This window comes from Leptinotarsa decemlineata, unplaced genomic scaffold (genome assembly GCF_025532065.1).
Source record: "Leptinotarsa decemlineata unplaced genomic scaffold, Ldec_3_MD MMD2_tig00001621_RagTag_RagTag, whole genome shotgun sequence".
Classification (NCBI taxonomy): domain Eukaryota; kingdom Metazoa; phylum Arthropoda; class Insecta; order Coleoptera; family Chrysomelidae; genus Leptinotarsa; species Leptinotarsa decemlineata.
Genome location: NW_027412566.1, coordinates 3,082,170 through 3,104,576, shown reverse-complemented (window position 1 = coordinate 3,104,576; position 22,407 = coordinate 3,082,170). Strand labels below are relative to the sequence as shown.

At 34.7% G+C, this 22,407-nt stretch overlaps 3 protein-coding genes across 5 annotated transcripts; 1 reads left to right on the top strand and 2 right to left on the bottom strand.

The window, feature by feature from the left end:
* Positions 1 to 71: 71 nt before the first annotated feature.
* On the bottom strand, positions 72 to 1,734 carry wol (Dolichyl-phosphate beta-glucosyltransferase wollknaeuel). The gene is made up of 6 exons (XM_023160088.2): positions 1,574 to 1,734; positions 1,346 to 1,520; positions 1,009 to 1,214; positions 809 to 917; positions 510 to 753; positions 72 to 327 (listed from the first exon to the last, which is right to left on the bottom strand). Exons 1-6 carry the CDS (start codon positions 1,637 to 1,639, stop codon positions 129 to 131), a joined length of 999 nt encoding a protein of 332 aa, XP_023015856.2. The 5' UTR covers positions 1,640 to 1,734; the 3' UTR covers positions 72 to 128.
* A 603-nt stretch (positions 1,735 to 2,337) lies between these two features.
* Positions 2,338 to 14,060, top strand: LOC111505312 (Regulator of telomere elongation helicase 1). Its single transcript, XM_023160086.2, has 11 exons — positions 2,338 to 2,811; positions 3,486 to 3,726; positions 4,808 to 5,130; positions 5,182 to 5,367; positions 5,427 to 5,539; positions 8,424 to 8,630; positions 11,382 to 11,544; positions 12,051 to 12,308; positions 12,865 to 13,104; positions 13,162 to 13,434; positions 13,487 to 14,060. The coding sequence occupies exons 1-11, from the start codon at positions 2,338 to 2,340 to the stop codon at positions 13,706 to 13,708; spliced, it is 2,700 nt and encodes an 899-aa protein (XP_023015854.2). The 3' UTR covers positions 13,709 to 14,060.
* A 1,232-nt stretch (positions 14,061 to 15,292) lies between these two features.
* On the bottom strand, positions 15,293 to 21,119 carry LOC111505314 (KICSTOR subunit 2). 3 transcript variants are annotated; one of them, XR_002722109.2, is made up of 8 exons: positions 20,908 to 21,119; positions 20,710 to 20,850; positions 19,898 to 20,046; positions 19,554 to 19,830; positions 19,321 to 19,502; positions 19,141 to 19,258; positions 18,945 to 19,066; positions 15,293 to 15,479 (listed from the first exon to the last, which is right to left on the bottom strand). XR_002722109.2 is itself a non-coding variant. In XM_023160089.2 (8 exons), exons 1-8 carry the CDS (start codon positions 21,037 to 21,039, stop codon positions 15,309 to 15,311), a joined length of 1,269 nt encoding a protein of 422 aa, XP_023015857.1. In that variant the 5' UTR covers positions 21,040 to 21,118; the 3' UTR covers positions 15,293 to 15,308. The 3 variants fall into 3 exon arrangements, 2 of the variants coding, with proteins under 2 accessions (XP_023015857.1, XP_074032291.1); XM_023160089.2 differs by having other exon boundaries at positions 18,945 to 19,043; positions 20,908 to 21,118; XM_074176190.1 differs by lacking the exon at positions 15,293 to 15,479 and having other exon boundaries at positions 18,944 to 19,066.
* Positions 21,120 to 22,407: the final 1,288 nt, after the last annotated feature.

Below are 22,407 nucleotides of genomic sequence, written 5' to 3'. Positions count from 1 at the left end.
TTCGTAATCAGCGGACATAACTACCTATATCAAGTCATATCCAAAAGATGCATACACAATAATACAGTTACTGAATACAATTATTTTAATGTACTATGATACAAAATTATTAAATGCATTAAACTGTATTAGTCTGTCTTCATTGGTTTTATCTTCCAAGCTCCTATGGTATACCTCAACCAAATAAGACCCAAGTCCACACCCATTTGTATCCAGCTCCATACAGGAGTGACTTTTGAACCATCAATCTCGGTCCATTTCACAGCCACCTCAGAAATTGGAATTTTCAAAGTTTGAGCGATATACAACAGTTCAACGTCGAATGCCCTAGAAATGAAACTTATGATGACAATTACGTACATACAAGGTAGTATTCTTAGACCACCCGGTTTGAATAATATAATGTTTAGAATAAAAAATGTTTTGCACCATATACCCTCTTATTTTGGGTACATTTCGCAACAAAATCCAACTCGTCTTTGGACATAAAATACGAATATTACACCTACCACCTCTCCACGTGAAGACTATCAAAACAAATTCTGGCAGCCTCCCTCGTAAACAATTTGAAACCACACTGTGTGTCTCTAATCCCCCTAACGGCAAAAAGCCAAACTATGAAGTGGAATCCATGCATTAAAATGGTCCTGAAAAAACTTCTAGATGCTACTGCTTCCTCTTCCAAATGAGCTCTTGAACCGATAGAAATTGCGCTATTTTGTTCAGCTGCAAAGGGTTCTTTCAAATAGTCGCCTGAAAGGATAGGTTAGTTGTTTGTTTTCTATAAGACTAGGTAACAAAAACGTACATTTTATGAGTTGGGATAAACTTTCCTCTAGTTTCTTCAATTCTGAAAACGTGGTGGCCCCGTCTGCATCGACAAACAAAAGTAGAGCCCCCCTCGCACTTTGCATACCCTATAAAAATTTCATTTTCTTATAGCGACTTTAGCGAGCCCAAAATACAGTTCTCAAAATAATATTATGCCAATCTAAATAGAAAACTTACCAATCGTACAGCCCCTCCTTTGCCTCGATTTTTTTCCAGATCCAATACCCTAATTGTATCGGTTCCAAGTTTACTAGCATACTTTTGGGCCAAATCTACAGTATGATCTGTACTGCCATCACTTACTACAATGATTTCATATCTGAAATTAGAATTTTCACATCGATTTTGTAGAAATTGTGTACATTCTTCCAGCATTGGGGTAACTAAAAGAGAAAGGTTTTAATTTTACTTGAAGACAGTTTTTCTTTGGTAATTTGCTTGTGATTGTCAAATAAGGATAAACAAACCTGCCTTTTTTCACTATTGTCTAAACATTTAAATATGTGATTCTTACGTCTTTCTTCTTCATTGTAAGCCGGTACGATAACACTCAAATGTACGGTTGATTTGTCGTAAATAGATGGGAATTCTGCAAGCTTTCCATCATTTGGGTTCACGAAATACTTCTCTTTTTTACTTCTGACTACCACAGGATACACTTTGGACGTTGAAATTAAAATGATGCAAATCTGAAAACAGCAACAGAATGCCAAAAAACTCAAATTCCACACAGAAAACTTACAGATAAAAATATAGAAAAAAACAGAGCGGAACCACAAAACAACCAAAGCATTAAATTGATATCCATTCTCAGATATCCTTGAGAAATAGTTCTAATATTCAAATATTTATTTCACACTTGCATAGTTGGCAGTATATAAAGGTTAGGTTATTATATTATTGATAACAAATGTCAACATTGTCAAATGGAGTCTTGACGTAGACGTGGAGTATAGACAAAGATGCATAGAAACCATGGTGTTTATACCAATTGGCTTTTGTTTTGTCCTTTTGTCAAAATCTCTCGACGCGAGAAATGAAATTGAACCAACTTTGTATACATGTTGATAGATGGTAAAAGAATAGTTTCCAAATGTAAACATTGCTATGCCACGATATGTTACATCTCTTTATTTTATGAATAATCAGTGAAAGAAAATGGATTGTCTTTACATTTTCTTGTCGATTGTCACTTTGGGGTTCACTTTGGTTTTGAAATTAACGTAAAACTACAATTTCATCAAGACAAAGGGCCGGTATATGCTAAACATAATGTATATTCACTGATTTGCTTTTTTAGTACTTTTTTATTCGATCTAGTATTATTTTAGTTAGCCTTCTAGTACTTTTTTCTAAGGGTTGCGGCAACACTGCTTGAAAAATCGCGGCAATTTCTTGAATGCATTATTATTAAAGGTTAGAGTGATTAGATGTTTACAGGATGTCTAATTTGAACAAATAAATTCTGTAAAATCTCAACCCGTATTATCCAACTTTCAATTCACGATGACAACTGTAACTTTGAGAGGTGTACCCATAACTTTCCCATTTGAACCTTATGACATTCAAAAAGAGTACATGGAAAAAGTTTTGGAGTGCTTACAAAACCAAACCAACGGAGTTCTTGAATCGCCAACCGGTACAGGAAAAACCCTTTCTTTACTATGTTCGACCCTAGCCTGGCTCCAGTTGAAGAAGGACCAGTTACGTGTTCAGCGTCAGATGGTGGGGAACTTGAACGAAAATGAATTCACAGCGGAATTCTGGAAAGCAAAAGATCTCACTGAAAAACAAATGAACAGCAGGAGTATGTCAGGCTTACCGACTATAATTTATGCTTCGAGGACGCATTCCCAGCTGTCTCAAGCTATGCAGGAATTGAAGAGAACTGCTTACAGCAACATGAAAGCTTGCGTGTTAGGATCTAGAGATCAGTTATGCACCCTTCCGGAGCTGGCAAAAGAAACTGGTACTTATAAGGTATTTATAAATTTCAATATATTTACTTGAACTTAGACCCTATAGCAATCAATCAAGTACATAAGCTTATTGGCAGACATATACATATACATAATTATATATAAATATATAAATACATAATTAAAGACTCCATCGTTATAGTGTAAGGCCCTTTCAAATAATGACAATGTCAATATATATTGTAAAATTTTAACAAAGTAAATTGTTTACTTAATGACTCGTGCTGTTTTCAAACATAACAACTCCCTCCCTGTTTTTGATGACCTACGTAAAGCAGTTGACAGTCACACTATCCTAATATTTAAGTTGAAATTCTATTGTATTATCATAGTACAGTTTTTGGCAATACAGTATTGTGTTGTCACAATACAATATTGTGACTTGTGACGCCCGAAGGTGTTATTGTGTAGCGAAACATGACAATACAGTGGTATCACAATACAATATTGTACATTATAAGTGTATTTTATAAATTTATAAATTCAAATATTAATTTTTGTGAATATTTCTTGTATTATATTATATATTCATCTTTTATTCTTGACTATTATTTGATATTTTTTTAGATTTATTGTTAATTGTAGTCAGTGACTTGTCAAAACACAGTTTTATGTAATATTGACAAATAAAATACATACATACTTATAATAGATTTAGAATATGAATATTTTCAGAACCAAATGTGCCAATTGAAAGTTCTTACGAGGTCTTGCCACCTTTATAACAGGGTAGAGAAGAAGAAAGATGACCCCGACATAACTGGGGTAAATATAATGGATATTGAAGATATAGTGAAATTAGGAAATTTGCATAAATTCTGCCCATTTTATATGGCTAAAGAACTCAAACAACAAGCAGATATTGTATTCATGCCCTATAACTATTTACTGGATCCTGTTATTAGAAAAGTTATGGGTGAGTTAAATTTTGAAAATGAAAACATAATATCCAACAAAAATCAAATGCAACTTAAAACAAAATACAAACACAATATACATACAAAATAATATGCTGAATCAAATAGGGAAAAAATTGTTTTGACTCGTAGTGAGTGAGTGTCAATGTGTGAGTCAGGCAGTAAGTCAGTGAGTCAGTCAGACGGTTAGACATTGAGTCGGTGAGTCAGGCAGTCAATGAGTCAGGCGGGCAGTTCAGTCAGCAAGTCAGTTAGTCAATGAGTCAGTCGGTAAATCATTCGGCCCGTGATTCAGACGGTGAGTCAGTCAGTTAGACAGTGAGTGAGTCATCCAGCCAGTCGGGCAGTCAGTCCGTGAGTCATGAGGCGAGTCAGTTGGTTAGTGAGTCTGCGAGTCAGTCGGCGAGTGAGTGAGTCGGTAAGTTATTCAGTCCGTGAGTCAAGTCAGTTGGTCAGTCAAGCGGTGGTCAGATGGTCAGTGAGTCAGACAGGCAGTTCAGTCAGTTATCAAGTCAGTCGGTCAGTGAGTCAGGCGAGAAGTTCAGTCAGCGGGTCAGTCGGTCAATGAGTGAATCGGCAGTGAGTCAGTAGGAGATTCGTTCGGCCAGTGAGTCAGTCAGTTAAACAGTGACTGAGAGGGGCGGTCAGTCAGTCGAGCAGCCTGAGTCAGACAGTCAAGTCGGTCAGACAGTGGGTTTGTCTGTCGGTGAGTGAGTCAGTCAGTCGGTGAGACTGTCCGTGAGTCATGCAGTCAGTGAAACAGTGAGTGATTTAGTCGGTGAGTCGGTTTGTCCGTGAGTTGATCAGGCAGGCAGTTCAGTCGGTCAGTTAATCAGACAGTGAGTCAGTCAATCTGTATCAGTCATTGAGACAGTCAGGCAGTGAGTCGGGCATTCAGTCAAGTGCGTGAGTCAGTCATTGTGTCGGAAGCGAGCGTGTGTATGTGTATAGTTGTAGTGTCTGAAGAAAATTTGCACCTTTGTCAATAAGGCCTGTGGTTATTTGAGCAGTAAAGCACATTATTATTACTAGTATCATTATCATCTATCTGTTCGAAAGGCACTAATGTTTTCGATTCAGCAATTCAACTGTCCGATGCAGTGGTGATTCTGGATGAGGCGCACAACGTAGAGAAAATTTGCGAAGAATCTGCTTCTCTACAGATAAAATCGTCAGACGTAACCCTCGCAATTGAAGAGGTGACCGCCATAATGAAAATGATGGCAAACGAGTCATTGAGTTTCGACGATTCTCCGAAAGATTTCGATCCCGACCAATTGTGTAATCTGAAGCAATTTTTTTTGGATTTAGAAAAAGAAATCGATAAAATCGAATTGAAGAGTGGACCCGAAGGAACAACTTTGGAAGGGACTTATATTTTTGAGTTATTTGGCAAAGCTGGGGTGAGTTTTCTTATATCAAAATTGTCTTATGGAGTAACAGTGTATTTACAGGTTACGGCAGAAAACTTTTACAGCGTAACAGGTCTGATTGCCAATATAGTTCAATTTCTATCCACCGTGAGTGAAGGTCCTTTCGCGAGAAAAGGAAATAATCTTCGTATGTTTGAAGATATTATCAAAGTCATTTTTCTCGGAACTTCTGACGAATTCAGGCAGAAAGTAAATAAATGTTATAAGGTAGTGTAATCGTAAAAGGATTTATGTTTTCACGTTATACATTTTCAATAATTATTCAGTTACATGTGACAGAGGAAGAAGTGAAGAAGAGAAGATCAGATTGGCTATCGAAAGCAACTGCAAAATCAGGGGGGAAAGTACTCAACTACTGGTGCTTCAGCCCTGGATTTGGGTAATTACTATTTAACATTAAATATTTTGCATTGGTATTTAATAATAACTACAACCATTTCAGTTTTTTTGAATCTTTAAATCTCACCTCGAGTCATCAAAATAATTGACATATATTTCTTTATCGAAGAAAACTGCCTTTTGAAGTGAGCCCTGGTCCGGAACATTAAAAAAATGTGTTTTTTTAAGTACACCACTTTATATTTTGTTCAATAAACTTTCAAATACTGGAAGTACGAAGTCTGTAAAAAAAAACGAATTTTCATTTTTCTCCAAAAAAAAATGTATTCATCAATTTTTATTTTGTCCCCCTTGTATCACCGTTTTTTCCAGTCTTTGAAGCAGCTCTGATATGCACTTTTTGGTATGTCCTTGAACTCTCTCAGAGATTCGGTTTTTATCTGCTCAATTGTCGCAAAACGCCGTCCTTTCATGGGACTCGTCAATCTTGGGAACAGAAATATACACACATTGGAAAAGTCTAGGGATATTTTTAAAAATGGCAATAATTTTTTTTTAGATCGCTTTAGGGAAAAAAAGTTGACGGGTGATTATTAAACGAATGTAACTTACAACAAAATTTATTAAATGGTCAAAAATACTGAGTGCGCATATAAGCAAAACTAAAAAAAAATATGGCTCTTCTTTGGCACCCCGAAAAAAAAACATAATACAAAAAAAATTGGAATCAGTACAAAGTATGGCCTCCACGCTGGTTTATTACGGTCTATCGTGCATCGACAAAATGAGATTGTCAATATCTTGTTGAGGTACATTTGCCCATTCAGCGATTAAAAGCTCTCTCAATTGAAACGTTGTGTGAATGTTCCCCATATGCGGAGTAATTCTTCGTTGAAGCATGTCCCACACATGCTCGATGGGATTCAGGTCCGGTGATTGTGCTGGCCATGGCAATACATCAACTCCTTCGTTGGTGAGCCAGTCAGTCACTAAACGCGCGACATGTGGACGAGCATTATCATGCATTAGGTGGAAGTTTTCACCAACAGCACCAGCAAACGGACGGACGATAGGTAGAAGAATGGTGTCGAGGTACTGTCGAGCTGTGAGGGAGCGATTTGGAAAAACGAGATTGGTTCTGCCGCCGATCATGATTCCGCCCCATAGCATTACTGTACTACCTCTGTATGTGTGGACTTCCTGGACGTGTCTCAAACGTTCATTATTTCCAGGTCGTCTCCACAGTCTTACTCGACGAGAATCTGGATGAAATCCAAATCTGGATTCGTCTGTAAACAAAACTGTGGCCCAATCATCTGCATCCCAGTTTTGATGTTCTTGACACCACTCTAATCTTCTACCGCGATTGCATCTCGACAAAGGTGGACATCTAAGTGGCCTTCTGTTATGGAGATCTGCTTCATGCAGTCGATTTCTGACAGTATCACGACCAATGGTTACCTGGTGCGTCTGCTGCAACACGTTAACCAACTCAGGTGTTGTGATTGTCGGTTGTCTTCTTGCGGTTAAGACCAAAAATCGGTCTTGAACTGCAGTTGTAGCGCGTCCTCGCCCCGGATGTTATTCGGCTGGACTGCCAGTTTCACGGAAACGCCGCCACAATCGACTGATAACACTTTGGGAGACCCCCAAACGAAGAGCTGCATCATTTTGTCGCATGCCACCTTGAAGAAGCCCTACAGCTCTATTCATCTTAGCCAATGGTAAGTGATGGCGTTCCATGTTAAAGCACAATATTTCCAGTTTAATTGCTGAGCAAGAACTGCATAGAATGTACAAACTCGACACTTTCAGATTATTCATTTTAGCCGAAAACCTACAGTTTGTAAAAAACTTGATAAAAGATTAGTTACCGTTTTTGCAGGCTTTGTTCAAACCATAAAAATCTACAGGGTGGTCAAGTGTACCAATTTAATGGAAATTAAATGACCTCATGCATTTATTTTTATGATATTTAGCATGTTATAATATATATATATATATATATATATATATATATATATATATATATATATATAATCACCACCTTTATGTAGTGGAATGACAACAGAAGTTTTCAGGGAAGAAGGAAATGAGCCAGGTAAATTCAAAAGAATCTTAACGGAAATATCATCATATCCGGCCGTGTTTTTGTTTTTAATGTCATGAAAAGTGTTATGAACAATTCATTAAGGTCAGTGTCAAATAAAATAAGACTTTCATGAATTTTTATATTTTTAAGTTGATCAATGGATCACATGAAGCATGAATTGTGTTACTCAACTGTTTAGCAATAGAACAGTAGAACTCATTTATTATATTAGCATTAAGTGAGAGTTCAGAGTTTTTCTTTTTTGTTTTACCTCTTATATCACTAATAATTGACCAAGTTGCTTTAATTTCATTCTTCGATTCCCCCATTCTGTTGCCGTAATATATCCTCTTAGCTAGACTGATAGTGGATTGATAGACTTTTTTGTAATCATTGAAATAGTTCCAGAAAAATGTTTCATTTGTGAATTTTCTGATACAATGTAGTGAGCGCAGGTTTCTAGAGGATGTTTTAATTTTTTTTTTGTATTCTCTTCAAATTAACAAAATATGCTTTACTCTTAATGTTTTATTCCACAAGCTAGTAGTCCAACAGCTGTGAAATTTGTACACATGTCTTTCAAAGGTTAGGGATAATTGAAAATCATAAGGACTAAATACTAATAGCGCCACTGGTGCCCATTTTGATAATTATTTCCTCGCTCTAAAACCCCTACCAGTCTGTTCCTCTCATCCCCCCATTTTGATAGATATGCCGCAGTCCCAATAACCAAAGTGCAGCCATTTTCTTAATATTATTTCGTGGATTCTGTAATCATTCCAGTCAATACTATCAGACAAATCAGATACAGCGGTAACCTACTAATTTGTAGGATGAACATGCTGATGGCTAGTGGAATGCGATCTTTGATACTAACAAGTGGTACTCTGGCGCCTTTGAAACCTCTTATATCTGAATTGGAAGTGAATGTTGGAGTACGACTGGAAAACCCCCATATTGTGACAGACGACCAAGTTTGCGTCAAAATCGTTACGGCTGGACCGGACTCGGAACCATTGAATTGTAGTTACTACAACAGGTAGGATTTTTAGACGTACCCTTACCCTACAAAAATATATCGTTAAAAATTAACACAGAGATAATAAGAATTTTGGTTTCTTTTGTAACAACTAATTTATACTGTCAGTGTCACTATTTTTTGGGTTCTTTCGTGCTCTACACCCTTATTACCCATGGATATTTCGGCGGTTCCGATGTATACTTCTGCTGGGTGGGTTTGAAAACTGTTTTAATGTTGTTTTTCCCCACGAGGAAATGTTATTGACAATTCAGCTTGTCCTAGTACAGGTATTATCACATCAAACTACCACCAAACTACACCAAAAGTGGAAAACCCAGTTATTGTATCAGATCGGATTAATTTTTTTTTTTAAATGTCCCGATAGAATGACATCACGATAGTGAAGGACTGGTTTGACTCAAATCTCTTGAGCTTGAATTTATCAAAAACAAAAGTAGTGTCCTATCGTTGCCAGATTCCAGCCGTACATCTAAATAATATTCAAATAGATAACGTACCAGCTTCTAAATTCCTTGGCTTGTTCATTGACAATAGTTTAAAATTCAACAATCATGTAGATACTTTGAAATCGAAGCTCTCCTCTGGATGTTATGCCATACGAGTAACTGCATTTGAGCTCGGATCTGCAGAAGCTAGAATGGTTTATCATTCCCTTTTTGAACCACACCTCCGTTATGGTATTTGCTTTTGGGGTGTGTGTTCTACCACATGCCTTCAAAAATAGGGTATTGTTTAACAACTTCGACGCGCCAATGTATCAAACCAGGCAAAGATTCAGCTTTAAATTACCGCTGCCTTCTTCGTCGCTAGTTAAAGATTCCATTATTTACAACGGTCTTGAAATGTTCAATCACCTTCCTCAAGCTGTAAGAACCATAAATGACCTTAGAGCTCTTAAGAAAGAGTTGAAAGACTTGCTCTCTGGGAGACCTTATTATAGCTTAGCAGAATTCTATGATGATAATTTTAATTGAGAAGACTAACTGTAATATCTACGGTATTTTATTGATTTCATTTCATTCAATTTAGTTTAAATTGATTTATTTACATTTTGTTGACCATGTTCTTATATCCTGAACGTTTGTTATTATTTACATGTCTCTTTTCAGTTCATGTTATAACCTACTTTAAGTGATTTTACTTTTGTGATTTCATGTATATGTTATTTATATTTCGCACAAGGCTTTGTCAATAAGAATTTATTCTTCAGACAATAAAGTATATTAAAAAAAAAAAAAAGAAAAGATCACCCAGTCAATTACTGCAGTAAACAATACCCAAGCGATTCTTATACCTTCTTTAATTCTCAGACCATTTTTACCTAATGAATCATTTAATCTGCCCAGTGATAGGCTGAAAAATGCAACATCTGCAGGTCCAGATGAAATACCCACTTTCGTTTAAAAAAAACTCATGAATGTTATAATAGGACCTTTGACATTTTTATTGAATCTTTCATTGGAAACAGAAAAATTTCCCACAACCCTCAAGAAAGGAAAAGTCATTCCTATTTATAAAAAACACTTTCCCGATTACTTGGAAAATTATAGACCTATAACGATTTGCAGTAGTTTTTCGAAAGTTTTCGAATATAGATTTTTGGACAGACTGATGAATTTTATCAATGAGCATAATATTTTGACAAATAGCACGGTTTTCGACCTGGTAAATCAACAACTAGCCCAATCTATGAGTTCTATGATAATCTCATAAACCATATAGAACAAGGAGAGGTCCCAATAGGCATTTTCTGTGACCTGAGTCGAGCTTTCGACTGTGTGTTCCACGAATTCTTTTATCAAAGTTGTATAACTGTGGTATTAGAGGTGTTTGTCTGGAATGGTTACAATCATTTATTAGATGTAGTTCTCGGTATGTGAGTCTGAAACATCATCAAAATAATGTAATTCTTAATGTTACATCTGCCAATACCGATATTAATATAGGTGTTCCACAAGGATCTATTTTGGGCCCAGTTCTTTTTATTTTGTACATAAATGAAATCGCAAATTCCTTTCCGGATATTGAGATGACTATTTATGCAGACGACACTCCTCTACTGATTTCCAACAAAAATCAAATAGAACTAAAAGAAACTTGTGAAACTGCTCTATGCCAACTAACTTCTTGGTTCAATCAAATCACTCTTTATTTTAATTCAGACAAAACTAACTTTGTGAATTTCCATAGTCATCAGAGGGAACTGGTAGATGTAGATATAATTTTAAATAACACACCTCTGCCTATAAATAACAGCTGTAAATTCTTAGGACTATTCGTTGACTCACATTTAGATTGGAAGGAACATTGCAAGCTACTGATTTCCAAACTTTTATCTCTCCACTATATGTTCAGAAATCTCAAAGGTGTTTTGGCACGGCAACAAATAATAAACTTATACTACGCACAAGTGGAAAGTCGACTGAGGTATGGTATTTGCCTATGGGAAGACTCTACACTGTCGAATAACGTCCTCGTACCACAGAAACAAATCATTAGGTGTATTGCTGGTGTGAAAAAAGACTATTCTTGTCGAAAAATCTTCAAAAGATTTGAAATTCTGACCTGTACAGGCCTCCACTTGTTCAAAAATAGGGATTTGTTTTTCATAAATGAAGATTTCTACGAATACAACAGAAATTCCAAAAACCGACGGCCTTCCAAACTGAAAAATAGTGACACTGAATACCTCGGCCGCAAAAGCCTTAACCAATTTCTACTGTGGTTGCAAGGATGGTTTTTTTTCAGAGAAAATATAAAGTATATTAGTTCTTTGGGAAGATCAATATTGAATCTCACTAGGGTGATTCCCAATGGGTTGCTGATATTTTTTCCGTCCTATCCCATTATGCTGAAATGCCAACAGCACTGGCAGGAATGTGGACTTTGGAGTGACATCAATGCTCAGAAGGTAAAGTAAGACTCGGATTAGATAATGAGTAATTTCTTTGTTGTTTTCAAAATACTGTAATTAATTCAGAAATTGGGAATATTATCATTCAATGTTTTTGATTGCCAATGCTGAATCAGCATCCGGAGATACGCAGTTCTCAAAGCGACGAAACAGACTTTCATTTTATTTGTTGTATTATTCTCAGTGATTTTTTTTTTCTTCAATATTGTGCTACATTGTCCCTGCTATAAACATGTAATGTTTCTTGGGATTGACGAATTTATTATTATTACTAAAATAAATCGTATGAGTAAGTTTTGATATGGATTTTCGTCAAGTATTCAATAGTTCAACTTGGTAACACTTTTCTCATAAAATATTGGTCATGTTTAGTAAAAAAGACTTCTGAATTTTAATGTATAGCCACCTCATTCTCAAATCACACAACAGAATGTTTGGAAGTTGAGTAATAAATGCTTTTCAGTGTATATGAGAAAATATCGAGATCCTTATGAACTTTTCAGGCCATTTATGTGGAACCCAGAGACAAGGATTCATTCAACAGCGCGATGACCAACTACTACGAGAAAGTTAACGATCCTAACTTGAAGGGAGCGATTTTTATGGGAGTGTGTCGAGGCAAAGTTTCTGAAGGTTTAGATTTTGCAGACGCTAACGGAAGAGCTGTGATCATTACTGGCCTACCCTATCCTCCTCTCAAAGATCCCAGAGTGATTTTGAAAAAGCGTTATTTGGATGTTTGTAATGCCACAGACAGAGAGGTAATGTTATCATTCGTTCTAACCTAATGAAGTATAAAATAAAACGCAATTGAAAAATTATTCCTCCATCATTACCTTCTTACAACTGCTTGCCATAATATTATTTTTGTTGTTCTCTTCTAACCCAACCGCTGGGCGTTGGTTACGCGTTCAGTTTTAAACTAAGCGCAATGTCGCCGCGCCGTGCGTATTTATTCCGTTCAAAGCAATCCAGATCGTTCTCGAACACTAACGCGCTGGTCCGGCTGGTCGGTCCTAGCCGATTCTAGCTTGATGGCGTCAGCGGCAGATCGCTCACCGCAACGTTGCCGCTGTTTATGTTTAATATTATGACAATTAGATATTTTTGTGGAATTTTCGGAAGCTTCTCTGATTTTTGCAGTTTGTATTTTTTTAATTAAAATCGTTGTGGGAGCTACCAGAATTGCCTCCGCGAGCTACCGGTAGCTCGCGATCGACAGGTTGGCGACCACTGCTCTAAAGTTTCATGCCGTAGTTAGAAAACAAACATCCTGTGAATAAAATAAGCAAAAATTGAACATTTTATTCTTTTTAGTTCTTGAGAGGCGATGAATGGTACAGTTTAGAAGCAAGCAGAGCTGTGAATCAGGCCATCGGTCGAGTAATAAGACATAAAGACGATTACGGAGCAATACTGTTACTAGACGCAAGATTCAATAACGCGAAAATCAAAGGTCAAATGTCACTGTGGCTCAGAAATCGCATAAAACACGTCCCCAACTTCGGAGAATTGATGAGAGATCTGAGAATGTTCTTCAAAAAAGCAGACGCCGATGTATGTGTTCCGACTGATTTATCTTGCGAATTGTTATATCTGTAATATCTTTTTCAGTTTGGTTCGCTCCAAAGGCGTCCCAGTTCTGCTGCCCCCTCAGCGGAATTCGAGGTTCCCAAGACTTACAAAGGAGACAAATTCAACTTCAGTACTAGTTCCATTGCTTCGAGTTCCTCGGAAAGTTTGAGCAACAATGGAGAAGTTACGATTCACAAGAGACTGCAACCGAGCCATCAACATGCTTCGAAACGAATGAAAATAAACCTGATCCCCAACGTTGCCACCCATTCCAACGTAAACAATACCACAACCAAGGAGTACATAATCATGGTACTAATCACGCTTTTCATTTACTATCTACTCTCTACTTTGGACGTTGCAGGTTAAAAAATCTCTGGACGAATCATCATTCAAAAATTTCACACTAGCTCTTAAGGTTTACAAGGACACCGGTAACGTAACTACTTTAACTGAGAGCCTAGAGACTATTTTCAGAAGTAAATCTCACTTGAAGTATCTCATACCGGGGCTAGAGTCCTACGTGAAGGTCCAGCACAAGGCGGAGTTCAGCGATTACTGTAAACAGAACGGATTACTCGACTGAAGTGGCTGGTAGAGGTATGATCGCGGGAGAGGACACTGATTAGTCTCTCAGTCAGGAAGGACGTTCAGGTGACCAAGCTTGAGATTTCTGAATGATGTTAGTTCGTATCCGTGTTCATCGAGGAGAAATATTTATGTGTACAAAGAGGTGAACATGGACTTGTTGTGATACATTAATGATTTTACTGAGGAAAGCTGGTGAAAATATTTTTCCAAGCCATTAATTTCTGTATATACGATCTCGAAACATGATTTATATTTTAATACATTATTCAACAACAAAAACAATAATTTCTCACTTTGGAACTTGAATTCTGAAAGTAATTCTGAAGTAAAATACAATAATCCTTGAATTATCTTCCAGTATTATTGCAGTTAATAAATGCATGATTTGTACGCCATAGAATAACACTTATTTCATTAAATCCAGCTGCAATAGGAAAGTTTATTATCCAGCTATGATAACTGTCGGAAATGTAAGTACTAAGTCGAACAGTAAAATAAAAAGTCCTAGCAAATATCTTACAAATCATATTCTTGTGCTTCACTTTTGCCGAAGGGTTTTATTTTTCTTTCCACCGTTACTACACCCATTAATGCAGTTATAAACACCTGAAAACAACACAGCAAACCCCCAACACATCAAACATATAATTCATATCATGTCGCGCCTTTTATACCAAATTCCAAAACATAAAACTGCAACATTTAAAAAGTCTACATTTTATAATTGCATATTTCTTCATAACAACTTGCCAAAATACAGGGTGTAACTAAATAAGTGTAAAACATTTAAAGAGGTGATTCCTCATCGAAAAACAGATAGGATCTTTCATATAAAGAAATTTCATTGGAGCATCCCTTGTTGAAATACTGAATAGTGTTTCGAAAGTTTCGTAATTTATTTCAACTTGTTCTGACTGCGTAAGCGTAAGAAACAAATGAAAGAGTTTCAAATACATTCCAACTCAGCAGTGGATTACAACAATTTGTTGCTATTAACAATATTGAACAAGTTAAATACCGGAAAGAACTCTTTTAAATACGTCAAAATTTTTAAAAATGTACACCATTGTTTAGAGAACTCCAAGATCTTTCTAACGATGTGTGACTCGCCCCCTATTCCCTATTAAAATGCCAAGGGTTGTTCATCCCTCTGTTCCGGGGTTGAAGTGACGACGCTGTAAATGGGGAAAAAACTGTCCCTCTCCCAATAAAACTCGACCTGCCTGAGCGTTTTTTAGGATTTGGAAGATTAGTACCCAAAACCTCCAGTTTTCGATGGCCCACCCTGTAATATAGTTTTCCTTTTTTCACCTATCTTCTTAAATTTTTTAAATTTTTATTCATGTAACGTGAAATTTTTATACTCTCATGACTGTTTGCGACTTTTTTGACCTGCCAATTGTACTCTGTATGCAAATATGGCCAATAAATACTACTACTACAAAAATGTCTAGAGACAGAAGCCAGTAAATCTCATATACTGAATTTCAACCGCTTAAAAAGAAATCACTTTTCTTTCTTTACAGTTTTCATCGCTCTGATTTCACCTTAATTCGATTTTGACAAAGAGAGAAACAAATACAACAATGAGAACTTTATTTTGAAGGACTTTTAAGGCTGCTTAATATTTTTGTACAATTCAAGTTAGTACACAGATCAACTATAAAATTATTTATAAAAGTATCTTTTTCTGTCTTCTTACTCTCGAAAACTATGACTAGGTATATGTTAGGCTCAACTGTCGTCAGAATGCATGTAGATTGTTCCTGAAACAAAAAATTACAAAATAGACTTAATACATCACCGTCAAAAGGTTTTATGGAATATCAGACTTTTGTTAATTCTTATTCAGAATTTCAAATGAAGGTACCTTCAAAAAATTACTAAATTGATGGATGTAGTCAAATCAAATCAAAATATGCTTTATTACCCAAGATCTGAACATCTCATTGGCAAAGTCTAGTAAAGTGAAACGTGTATATGGGACAATTAACAAATATAAATTATAAAATAATGCTTAGAGACAAGAGCAGGACAGAACAATATTAAGCCCAGCTGAATAGATACAAATATAAGTATATGAATATCGAGTAAACGTAAATATATAATACCATGTAATGAACATTGACAATCATTTCGTGTTGATTTCAATAACTTGTTTACACAAAGCTTCATGCCAATTACTCGATAGAGCCTTGGTAGAATTCGTCCACACTATAATAGGGCCTCCCAACAAGGAATTCTTTCACTTTCTTTCTGAATTTCTTTTCATTATATATTCGCCTTAAATTAATAGGAAGGTGATTAAATTACTTCTTACTATTGAAAACAATATAATTAAGTAAGAAGTATTATCATGGAGAGTAAATAATACTATCCTCCCCTATTTTTTGAGTCAGTAGTATCATCATTTTTGAGTCAGTACTATCATCATTTTTGAGTCAGTACTATCATCATTTTTGAGTCAGTACTATCATCATTTTTTTTGAGTCAGTACTATCATCTGTTCTTTACTGGGCCAATTGGTAGCTTACCACTGGCCCAATATTACCACAGTAAACTTGCCAATAACAACTGCATTCTACAGGACAGCAGTGGCAAGAAATTGTCAGCAATGGGGAACAAGATCGATGTACTTAGCGATGGCTCACTTGCTGCTACAGTGTGCCCAATTCTCGATTCAAAGGTCGTGAGTTCGAATCCGCCTTCGAACCAGATATTTTGTTCAATACAATTTTTGTAGTTGAAGGATGATTGATTCGTCTAAGTTACATGACTTACTAGTCTGTTCCTTGGTGGTTTGGGGAGTTATTATCGTAACCTACCCAGAACACGAGGCTACTGGCCATAGTTGTTGATGCCGAAGACACAAAAAAATAATAATTTTGTGAATATGCCCAAAACATTTTAGATCCGTTTTTTTTTGTATAAACATTTAGCCATTTCCGTACCACCAATTTGTAGAGTTGAAGAAATCTAACATATATATATATATATATATATATATATATATATATATATATATATATATATGTATCGTTTATTTAGCACAAGCTAATGCAGTTACAATATTAGTCTTAATCTAATTTAAAAATTTAAATGTCACAATTAAAATTTAAAATCATGTACATTGAAACATATAAATAAAAACAGCACAATAAATAAAATAAAAAGAAGAAAAAAAACTGTATTAGCAGGTTCCTATACTAAACACTTTGTAGGTCTAAAAGGTGCACTTTTAATTTTCTTTTAAATATATTTAGAGAGGTAGCATTCTTAATATCCTCCGGTAGTTCGTTGAATGCTTGAACTCCTTTAATGAAAACTGTATTATTTGAATTGACATTACTAGTCTGACGTATATGAAAGTTATTGCGACTTCTTGTATTGTATTCATGATATTCAAAGTTATACTTTAATTTGTCATGTAGATATACAGGAACATCACCAGTTTTAATTTTAAAAATAAATATTAATGCTAAATAACGAAAGTAATTTTTTACTGATAACCATTTTAATGTATTCAACATTAATGTTATATGTGTTCTTCTATCACAAGATAATATTATTCTCATTCCTCTATTTTGAAGTTTCTGAAGTCTTCCAATTTCATTTTGGTTTAGTAAGTACAAGATGGTTCCACAATAAGTAAAATGAGGTAAAATCAAGCTATTATACAAAAGTAAAAGCGACCATTGGTTTAAGTGCTTAGATTGCCTACTTATGTAATTAATTTTGAATGCTATTGTTTTAATAATATATAAAGCATGTTCTTTAAAAAATATTCTATTATCTACAATTACACCCAAATATTTAATTTTTCTTACTAACTCAATTTTATCATTTGATATTTTAATATTGTAATTATATTTTTTGAAGTCATGGTACTGCTTCTCATTTCCTATAATCATGAATTTTGTTTTATTTTTATTAATTTTTAACGAGTTGAAGCAGCACCAGTTATATACAGATTTTAGTGTCTCATTTATTACATTAATTATATCAAGCAGATCATTTGATGCATAATATATTAAAGTATCATCTGCAAACAGATGAACAAAGCATCTATCAATTATAAATGAAATATCATCGATATACAATAAAAATAGAAGAGGACCTAACACGCTACCTTGCGGTACACCACACTCGTTTATAATTTCTGAAGATAAAATGTTATTTAATTTTAATTTCTGTTTTCTATTATCTAAATATTCCATCATCCATTTTAAAGCATCATCAATAATACCAAAGCTTTCTAGTTTTCTAATAAGTAAAGAGCGGTTAACAGTTTCAAATGCCCTCTGAAGATCTAAAAAAACAGCACCTGTGATTAATTTATTATTTTGGTTTAGTTTCCACTCATCTAAAACATACTGCAGTGCTGTTTCGCAACTGTGTTTGCCCCTAAATCCTGACTGTACACTACTTAACAAACTATTTTCTTCTAAATATTCAACAAGTTGCCTATAGACTACTTTTTCCAATACTTTCTCAATAGTACAGAGCATATTGATTGGTCTAAGATCAGATGCCTTATTCGAATTAGCAACTTTAGCAATTGGTGTTATAGTTGAAATTTTTAAGATTGATGGAATGGTACTGGTTTCTATAGAAGTATTTATGACATTAATTAAGGGCATTGCAACATTATCAAAACAATTTTTTAAAAATTCTGCATTTATATCATCAGGACTTCCTTTATTTGCCAATTCAAAAATAATTTCCTTTAAAGTGTCTCTGTTAATTAATTTAAAACTTTTTAAGTAGATATTGTTAGTTCTATTTACAATAGGAAAATCTGGACCAATATAATCTATATTGTTGACTATTTCTTTGATACTGTCAACGTAATATTTGTTTAAAACCTCGGGCATTTCACATATATCTTTCACAACTTGATTTTCACTCACCTCAATCTCCGTGAATCTAAGTTCTTTATTATTTTTAGGTGTCATTTCCTTCAATATCTTCCACAATTTAACAGAGTTTTGTTTGTTATTTTCAATTTGTTGTTCATAGTATTTACTTTTTTCTCGTCGAATTACTTTAACTGCTAAATTTCTTGTCTGTTTGTATTTCTCTAGATTTGAAGGAGATTTGTTTAAAATATATGCCTGATAACTAATATCCCTAGCTCGGGTAGCTTTTTGAATAGTTATACATACGTTATACATACATATATACAGGGTTTTGAGGATTGATAATAAAATAACAGCTGCAATAAATCTCACCTGCGAACTGAACTTATAGATTATTTTATCTCCGCTTGTTAATTCATGGGAGGTTTCATATACCATTTTCAGAACCATGTTGTGCCGAGGAATGTTGCGCTGCAATGAGAATTTAAAATAGCCTAATTAAGAGAAATAATTTCATTTCACTAGGTCTAAGTTATGTCTAAGCTACAAATGAACTGTAATAACTTACCGGAGGATAGGATACAATTATTGGAAAACTTTCATAATCGGTTATATCACAATTGACTTCGTTATCGGACATGAGGATCACTGAGGAAGCGTCATATTTTTTGAGAAACGCTATCATCCTGCAAGCACGCAAAAAAGTCAACAGAAATTTCCAGAGAATTTGTGCTGGAAAATAACTCACTTTTGATAATAGTCTTGTTGTAACTTTGAGCACAAGTACTTCATGTCACTCGATGTAGTTTGTTTTGCTAAGATGTCGTGGAAGTACAAGCTGAATTTGCTCAGCACTGCACTTTTCAGTTTTTGTATCCATTGAAAAAGAGCTGGCACTGGATTATTTTTGAATATCCCCAATTTCCACACCTGAAAAACCTTCAGTACTACTAGAACAAAGGAAAAAACTCAATATGTCACCTCCCGCGGTTGAATTTTGTTCTCCCACGCAATGAGTCTTGTGTGTGCAGCGTGTATCAAAGTGAGTGACGATAAGAATTGCAATTTTTGGAGTTCGCTCAAAGCTTTGAAGAGCTTTTCCAATATTTCACCCTCCAAGCAAAAAACAGCTTTAATCGGAGTCATGCTGATGTCTGAGAAACCCTCCAAATGAGTCTGAATGACTGATTCGATGTGACTTGCTATTTCGTTATACTGGAAATGTTTATTGGAAGTCATGCCGTAGATTTTCTCATATCTGGTTGTAAATTGGAAAATAATAACATAGGCACTTTAAAATTGAATAATGCTATAAAAAGGGATACATTTCAATTAGACTTATCCTTGCATTGAGGAATTGGATTATATTGATACATCCTCTGTGGACTCTATTATCCCCAACAGCTGGCTTAGAATTATCTTCTAGTTTCTTGAAGTCGTTCCTCATAGTTTCATACACTGATCGCAACGAGTTCTACAATGAGTTTAGATTAATTTTTCATGTGGTGTATTTATTTAAGAAACACTCCACCCCCAATATTCCAACCAATCAAAATATGAGGACTGTCGAAAAAATAAGGTGAATTGTTCCATTTGGCGGGCCTTGTGCATTCGATTCGCGATTTTTTTAGGTTGATGCAAATTCTTAGATAATACGATTATGAATAAAACCAGCTACGACTATCATGTCCAATCCCGAAATGCTAAAGCTTTCGCAATAGTATTCCATGATTTACACAGCCAAAAACCTTTGGCATGTCACTGAATACAGCCTTGATAACTTATCTTGAATTAAAATGAGGGTATAGATCTTCAAAGCAAAATAGAATCCCTCATTCAAAACAGCTAAACTGTTGAAGGTTTGAAACATCACAAGAAGGTGGTAATTTTATACTAGATTATGGTTCCTTAGGAAAAAATACAAAGGAGCTGACTACTCTTGAGACATTTGTAACAAAGTTTATATCTTATTATCTGCAAATGAAAAATAAGTACCGGGACTTGACAAACATCTCTTGGCATCATGATGAAACCCCTCTTAACAAAAATTAATCTGTTTTGGTAGTTTTTGATGTTATGGCTGTGAAATATTGGAGGTGTGTGGTTTTTAAATGAACATAGTGTATATACTACATACATCTTTTCTGAGAAAACTTTTATGCTTGTTTTGTAAAAACCCTATCTCGATGTAGCTCTTTTCGGCTATGATGAGTTGCTGCAAATGGTGCAAAAATGTATTCCAAGGCGTAGCGACTCCTTTGGGCTCTTTTGCTTTTTCCTAAGAGAAAAATCCGTTAATATGGAGTTGAGTGGGGAACCAGCAGAAAATATTTACAACATGTTCTTTCGCTTTTTCGTAACACAATTGAGAAACTTGATTGAAATATGTATGCAAAAATTCGTCTTCCTTTTCCATGATGTTATGGTCTCTCGTATCAGTATCGATGTTATTTAGTTCAAATTCCATGAGAAATTTGAAACTGATAACCTAAAAATATTTGAAGGAAAACAGCTGTTATCTGTTATGATTTCAGCAGTGTTCGTTTGTAACATTTATATCCGCTATTGACCTTGGAGCTTTTGGTAAATTGACATTAGTAGTTCTTAAAACATCCGTTAAGGTATCACTATCTGTGGCGAAAATTGGAACTATTGAAAGAAGTATATGTTTACACATAGTTTAGTTTTTCAACATTCTGTGTGCAAAATTCATTTCCATTCATTCAGGAAATTCCCTTTGCATTTCAAGTAATATTACGAGTATTACAGCCCACAGTCACTTCGCATGAGCAGACCAATGGATCACAACAGTACGTCATTGACAACTCCTAACAAATTTGCAAATTTGTTTAGAATATAATATTTTGATTGTAGCATTTCACTGAAACCTTCCCTACTTTACGAATATAATGGTGGAAGGAAATATAAATCACATATTGAAAATTTTCCAAAGTAGCTGTGTTAGTGTAAATGAAAGTATAAAAAAGGACAAATTTTTGCATTGCGCGATGAAGAAATTGTAATCAATTACTGTATTGATTACATTACATTACAATTACTGTATTTTGTATTGATTTCCTATACTTGCTATCTTATATTTTTATGTGAGGCGTTTATGTTCTCCAGACACTTTTGTAATTCGGAATTATCAAAAATCACATCTGTCATTAAATTTATCATTAATGACATCTGTCATTAAATTTATCATTAATGACATCTGTTATTAAATCTGTGTTTTGCAGTGGCGTCCGAAAATTATATTAAACAAATGAGGAAAAATTATGATGAAAGCAATGTTTCCGTTTTAATGTAATAATATTTCTGGGAATTTAGTGTCTACTATTATTGAATTGTTCTATACATCCATTAGTTTCACAACAAATTATAGTTATTGAATTCAACAGTAAATTTCGAAATTCGAATGGAACAATAAATGAATTCATGGGATCTATCGGTGAGTTTAGGAAATCGTCTTCTTTCACACAGTGGCCTCTCAGCTTAGAGAAATTCAACCAATGTTTTAATTATAAATAGTAAAAAAACAGTTATTTGACATTCCTCATTGAAACTTATTAGTGTATTAATTGAGAATTACATTTGTACTACGTCATATTTTTTTAAATCATTGTATGCTCATTGTAGACTTCCTCACTTAATCCAAGTTTCATAAGGAGTTACTTAACAATAATTTCAGATATTAAAAATGTAATATTGTGCCTAACTATAATGATCCAAAAAAATATGAAAGAAAATTTCTTCTATGACAAAGTATTGTCAATTTATATAGACATAAATCCAAACTCGCAAACACAAAAATCAACTCAATAAAACTCAA

Bases quoted from the DNA above. Each gene is read 5' to 3' on its own strand.
- wol (XM_023160088.2), bottom strand. From the start codon at position 1,639: ATGGATATCAATTTAATGCTTTGGTTGTTTTGTGGTTCCGCTCTGTTT. The intron at 918-1,008 runs GTAAGTTTTCTA...AAATTTTTATAG, and splicing joins AAGGAGGGGCTGTACGATTG to GGTATGCAAAGTGCGAGGGG. The intron at 328-509 runs GTAGGTGTAATA...TTTCATTTCTAG, and splicing joins AGTCTTCACGTGGAGAGGTG to GGCATTCGACGTTGAACTGT.
- LOC111505314 (XM_023160089.2), bottom strand. From the start codon at position 21,039: ATGGAATTTGAACTAAATAACATCGATACTGATACGAGAGACCATAAC. The intron at 20,047-20,709 runs GTATGTAGTATA...AACTCATTGTAG, and splicing joins AAAGTTTTCTCAGAAAAGAT to AACTCGTTGCGATCAGTGTA. The intron at 19,503-19,553 runs GTGACATATTGA...AAGGTTTTTCAG, and splicing joins ACAAAATTCAACCGCGGGAG to GTGTGGAAATTGGGGATATT.
- LOC111505312 (XM_023160086.2), top strand. From the start codon at position 2,338: ATGACAACTGTAACTTTGAGAGGTGTACCCATAACTTTCCCATTTGAA. The intron at 5,131-5,181 runs GTGAGTTTTCTT...GTGTATTTACAG, and splicing joins AGTTATTTGGCAAAGCTGGG to GTTACGGCAGAAAACTTTTA. The intron at 8,631-11,381 runs GTAGGATTTTTA...GTTTTTTTTCAG, and splicing joins AATTGTAGTTACTACAACAG to AGAAAATATAAAGTATATTA.